The sequence below is a fragment of the Seriola lalandi genome, unplaced genomic scaffold, assembly GCF_002814215.2.
Source record: "Seriola lalandi dorsalis isolate HSWRI2012SDOR001 ecotype SW California unplaced genomic scaffold, Sedor1 jcf7180002054476, whole genome shotgun sequence".
Lineage (NCBI taxonomy): Eukaryota > Metazoa > Chordata > Actinopteri > Carangiformes > Carangidae > Seriola > Seriola lalandi.
Window position 1 is genome coordinate 262010 of NW_019525029.1, and position 6000 is coordinate 268009.

Consider the following 6000-nt stretch of genomic DNA (forward strand, 5'->3'; position numbering starts at 1 on the left):
GCATTGAGCAGCTCCTTCAGCGAACAGGCTGCCGCACCCGCAGTGAGTGAAGCAGAGCTACAGCAGGTCTTTCTTTCCTGCTGCTCTCAGACTGTACAAATACTGCACTCAGTAGACCACACCCACCAAAAACTGACAAACTCGTGAGAGAATCAACATACACCACCTGTGCAATATTACTCCTCTGCTATTTTCTGCTAAATTTAAACAACTGATTGTACATATATTATTATCTATCATTCATCATTTTAATGTATTTTTATATAGAATTTTTTTTTTTGCTGTCCACTCTGCTACTGTAACATTGCAAATTTCCCCTACATCTTAGTGACACCCACTGTAAGAAATACACTATTACAAGTAAAAGTCTGATATTCAAAGTTTTACTCAAGTGCAAAAGTACTATCAGTAAAATGTATTAAAACATATCAAAACTAAAAATACTCATTATGCAGAATCTTCCCTTTCAGAGTTTTGTAATAGCTTATTACAGTAGTAAGCTACACTGATGAATTATTGGATAACTGCTCTCACATTAACATGTAAACAGCACACTGTAATGTTGTAGTTGGTTGAGGTGGAGCTAATTTCAGCTGTTTTATTAAATTGTGATGATCTCATATTCTATAAACTGATACATGTCTTTTAATTAAATTTTTAATCAGCAAAGTAACTGTATCAGTCAGATAAATGTGGAGTAAAGCGTACAGAGAAATACTCAAGTAAAATACAAATAGCAAGCTTTAAAATTGTACTTATGTATTGTACTTGTTCAAATGTACTGAATTACTTTCAGCCACTGCAGCTCCTGTGCAATTATGCTTGAAGTATTGATGCAAACATTCCTATTTAGTCTAAATCAATGTGAAACAGTTCATACCTGCAGGTTTTTCTTTCCAAACCACACAGCGCAGACTTAAGATGAGACGCCATTGTTTCATCATTCATGCAGTGTGATTGCATTACTGTGTATCAGTATAATGGTTTTCCTGTCTGGTCACTCCTGTAAATCTGACTGTAGTGAAGGTCAGATGAGGTGAGAATCACTGGAATGCTGCCAAAAGCTTTCTAGTTAAAAAACAAAACATCAATTAACAGCATTGTTCTTGGTGAATCACCCACATTCCAGCATCTCATTTGTTACAACCTTTGTCATTTTAACTCAGACCTGCAGGTTTACTGTGGAAAATGTGCATTTGTTCTAAAAAACTGAGAACAGTAAGCGCTAAATTAGGAGCATTTACTTTAATCAGTTCTGGGATTAGTCTGACATGTTTGCTTCAGCTGCCTTCATGAGTACACAATATTAGGATAGAACTGAAAATGTTGTTTATTTGCATTTAGTTGCATTATCAGGGCTTATGATATTAATGCTCTAATGATCTTAGTGTTCTGTTGTTGTTTATTAATATTAGTGTTAGATAAACATCTGCTGGGCAACTTTGGTGTGATATTCACACTGCTAATGTTAATTTCTTTGTACCAGGTTAACATAAAGTCAAACAGGAAATAAAGAGACACTGGCATCATGCATGTTTGTATCAGGCGGGCATTGTTGTACATTTTATTTTACACTCTTACTGAAGACAACAACAATATTTTCTGTCAGTATTTTATTGGAAACATAAAGTGCTCCAGAAAGCTGTCATGTCAGGTGTGAAATATTACAGCCAGAAACGGAGAGCATCATGGGTAAATGCTGGTAAAGAGTAAGTGATGTAACTGCTGTGTGGGCTGGTGAAATAAGGAGCAGCTCTGGTGTAGACAGGGAGTGAGGGCTCTGTGTTCACATGCATCCTCTTGATGGGCTTAGCAGCTCCATTCGCAGTGAGTCCATGGTGTGTGCTGCCCCCTGTTGAGCAGATGGAGGAACTTCCAGATGAAGCCTGAAGGAGAAGAGGCTCCTCAGAGTCCCACCTGAGACTCCTCTTTGTCACGACTCGTGTGTGTGCGGGCTGAGGCTGCTGCTCCGCTCTGACCGGCACACTGGACAGAGGAGAAGCTCCGGAGGGCCGAGCTGAGGGGGTGTCTCTCTTCAGGAGGGATTCGATGGAGAAAGGACTGCTGAACTTCACCTCACATCTGACCTGAACAGCTTTGCAGGCTGCAGGTTCAGGAGAGCGGAGAGCTGAGCAGTGCTCTGATGGTCTGCTCCTGTTCTCTGTTTGCACTTTGGAGGCCAACTCAGGGAAGAGCTGCAGGATTCCTTTGAAGTGACGACGCACCATCTTCCCTGTGATCTGACTGGAGTCCAGTTTCCAGTAGTTCCTCTTACTGTCCAGCGAATCTGTGTTCACTGGAATCTGAAAACACAACACAACTGAGTTAAGAGTTTTACAGACAGGAGTCATTTGGTCCTTTAATAACATAATCCATATGTTCATTTGAAACATTAAAAGTGCTGGAATAAATACTCACCTTGACAAAACATGAGTGGGTTGATAAACACACTCTGATGTTGTTCTCTACAGATTTTCTTTCTTCACAGATGAGTGGTGCCAGCCTGTCCATCAGCTAGAAAACATCAGGTTCAAATTCAGGGTTGAAGATGACAAATTGCTTCAGTTTTCTTAAGCAAAGTCATTGAAAATGTTTTGGCTGTTCCTTACCTGAGTAAAAGTGAGCATCTTGCCTGGAGCGTGTTGGAGGACGACAGCGATCTTGGCCAGGTATGTGGCGCTCTTCCTGAACAGACCTCGCTGATGCAGCTGAGCTCCAAACTTCTCAGTCCTGTTCTGCATCTTGTTGGTTGGAGAGTCAAGTCGCACACAGACTTGAGTTGTCACAACTTCACTGAGTGCAGATGTGGCCCTGAAGTTTTCAGCCCTGGATATAAGTGGTGTTGGGACAGTGGGACATTAGAGGGTGTGCACTGCAGGTTAATGAGGAGCTTTTCATGAGCAGATGAGCCGTTACTGCTGGAGGCGGAGCCAGTGATCACAGTAATAATCCATTTCCAAAAGTTCATCAGCATTTCTATTTGGATGCTCTGAGATGTTTATGCATCTTTGTTCACAATAGAGGAGACATTTATCCATTTACTCCATAAATATTAAATAATAAGAGATCAAAAGTTGTTGTATATGATCTGTTTTTTCTTTTTATAATAGAAACATTGGCTCCTTTTCTTTTATCACGTATAAATCAAAACATCCCTGAATGAAACTAACGGACTGACTGTGTGTCAATTTTTGTTATCTTTCCTAATGTTATATTGACATTTTGATTCAAACTAAAACCCAGAATCCCCTGAAATCTGGATATGAGCTGATTTTCTTTTCCTATATGGAGATCAAATTACTGTAAAATCTGTGTTTAAATGATTTTATTTGTCTCTATGAGTTTGCTTCTCAAGGCACTCAGTACAATTTAGTTTTGAGGCTTTGTTTAACTAATTAACATTTACTTTTTTTATTATTTATTTTACACAATAATGATTAAAAACTGCCGAAATATAAAGAAAATAAGCAAACCTCCACGTAAAACGATCATTCTATGTACAAAGTCTCAGGTCTGAATGGACACATCAGTATTTTTCAACATTACAGTCAGAGATTGTCTTGCAGCCCTTTACTGATAATCAGACATGAGCAGCATCAGGTTCTGACTGTGAATTGATGATCCAAGAATTGAAGATGTTGACTCTTTCTCAGATATCGGCTCCTCACGGTCTAATGCAGCTCCTGTTTACATACAGTTGTGAATGTATCAAGCAGAATGATGCCTTTCTGTAATGTCTTGTACAGATGGTGATTTAAAGGGGGAATAATGAATATTTGGTAGATCAAACTAGTGTTTAATTCACAAACAAGCGAATCTCTCTCAGACAAAGGCTGCAGTGAACGAGGTGACAAACACTGGAATGTGACAGCTACAACAAACACAATGTTTTTGAATGGAGAAGTCTTTAGTCACATTGCAGTGATTCTCACCTCATCTGAGCTTCACTTAGATTACACTCAGTGGACCGAGCAGACAGCTGGAGCATCTCACTAACACATGTAGAAGTGTTTTAAATTACCTTGCTTTATTTTTCAGTTCAGTGTTTAATACAATTTTTATTTCTATGCGAATCAATGTCCTGAAAAGGCAGTTTTTTCACTCTAACATCACCAAATGATTGAAATGTAATATATTTTTCTATTGCCTACTGATCTTGTGTTAGATAAGAACTTCAGAACTTCTGAGTCTTTGTACCTCTTTTTATTTTATCTGCATTTTATTGAATTTATTGCTCTTGAAATAAATAGTTACTGAAAGCTAAAGTAGTGTATCTTCATTATTAAATGAATAATCAGTATCAAACTGAGACATTTGTTTTTCTGTGGGAGAAACTATTTTATCCCAACAGAGCCAGTTGTTTCACTTCAGTTCTGACACATGGTGATTTCTGATCCTGAGATACTGGCTCATTTTCTTTGATCACCTAGAAATCAAAAGCTCCCTGAATACAGTCCTAACAGACTGAGTGCGTGTCACTTTCTCTTATCATTCCCAATGTAATATTGACATTTTTATTCTAACTAATGGCCAGACATCTCCACAACTTTCCTGAGTAAAACCCGGAATCTCCAGAAAACTGGACTGGCCTTTTCCAGGTTAAAAACATTACTGAACCTGGTTCTTTGAACAGACCCCAGAGCAGCTGAGGAGCACACCTTCAATCAAAGTCAAGTGAAATCAGCTGGTGTGGTGTTTGGTCAAAATGGAACCTGCATCCATTCATCTGAGTCGATGACTGAAGTTGTTCTTGCACGCAGTATTCAGTGCAGGTAATGTGTTCATGCATTTGAATGAGGATCAGTGATGCAAATGGCCTTCATCATTGTGTGGGATAACAGAACATAGGTATGACTTTAATGGCGTGATGAACGATGTGCAAACTGTTGGAATGTGATTAGATTGCTCACTGGAATGTCATTGTCTCTTAACTGAAGTGTGTATTGTTGCAGCTTCAGAGGAGGGAAAACAAAACAACATCTATACTGTCTCTTACAGCAACCTAAGAATTAAGGCTGACTACAAAGTTTTTATAATAATTATTTTCCTCACTAGCCTATCACACACTGAATTGGGATCAATACACACCTGCAGATTGTTGAGAATTAGTGTTGGCGTCATGAGTCATTTTCCTCTAATATTTGAGTAACGGCACAATATCTGTGTGTTTTCCCTCTGTGTCACTGTTGATGAGGCTGAAAACCAAACCAGGCTGAATTCCCTTAGAATCATAGCTGTTATAGAAATCCAGTCTGATTTGGCTGATTTGACTGACATTTGATTTAATCGTAAGGTCTCTATTTAAATGTTTCTAATGTTTATATGCAAGTAGTGGTGGAACTCTGTTTCTTTATTTGAAGCTGAGATCAAAGTATGAGTTAAGAGGCAGATCAGACTTCACTGCACATTCAGATATGCTGATGAACTTTTGGAAATGGATTATTACTGTGATCACTGGCTCCGCCTCCAGCAGTAACGGCTCATCTGCTCATGAAAAGCTCCTCATTAACCTGCAGTGCACACCCTCTAATGTCCCATTGTCCCAACACCACTTATATCCAGGGCTGAAAACTTCAGGGCCACATCTGCACTCAGTGAAGTTGTGACAACTCAAGTCTGTGTGCGACTTGACTCTCCAACCAACAAGATGCAGAACAGGACTGAGAAGTTTGGAGCTCAGCTGCATCAGCGAGGTCTGTTCAGGAAGAGCGCCACATACCTGGCCAAGATCGCTGTCGTCCTCCAACACGCTCCAGGCAAGATGCTCACTTTTACTCAGGTAAGGAACAGCCAAAACATTTTCAATGACTTTGCTTAAGAAAACTGAAGCAATTTGTCATCTTCAACCCTGAATTTGAACCTGATGTTTTCTAGCTGATGGACAGGCTGGCACCACTCATCTGTGAAGAAAGAAAATCTGTAGAGAACAACATCAGAGTGTGTTTATCAACCCACTCATGTTTTGTCAAGGTGAGTATTTATTCCAGCACTTTTAATGTT

The 6000-nt window shown here is 39.4% G+C and overlaps 2 protein-coding genes across 2 annotated transcripts in view; one reads left to right on the forward strand and one right to left on the reverse strand.

The window, feature by feature from the left end:
- Window positions 1-1662: 1662 nt before the first annotated feature.
- LOC111659319 (uncharacterized) lies at window positions 1663-2831 on the reverse strand. The gene is made up of 3 exons (XM_023412251.2): window positions 2610-2831; window positions 2419-2514; window positions 1663-2303 (listed from the first exon to the last, which is right to left on the reverse strand). Exons 1-3 carry the CDS (start codon window positions 2739-2741, stop codon window positions 1665-1667), a joined length of 867 nt encoding a protein of 288 aa, XP_023268019.1. The 5' UTR covers window positions 2742-2831; the 3' UTR covers window positions 1663-1664.
- Window positions 2832-4741: 1910 nt separating this feature from the next.
- The window catches only part of LOC111659269 (uncharacterized), a 1890-nt gene continuing 631 nt past the window's right edge, over window positions 4742-6000 (forward strand). The window contains exons 1-3 of the mRNA XM_087175565.1: window positions 4742-4848; window positions 5563-5779; window positions 5875-5941. Of these exons, the coding sequence (XP_087031691.1) occupies window positions 5648-5779; window positions 5875-5941 (199 nt within the window). The 5' untranslated portion in view covers window positions 4742-4848; window positions 5563-5647. The remainder of the gene's footprint in view (window positions 4849-5562; window positions 5780-5874; window positions 5942-6000) is intronic.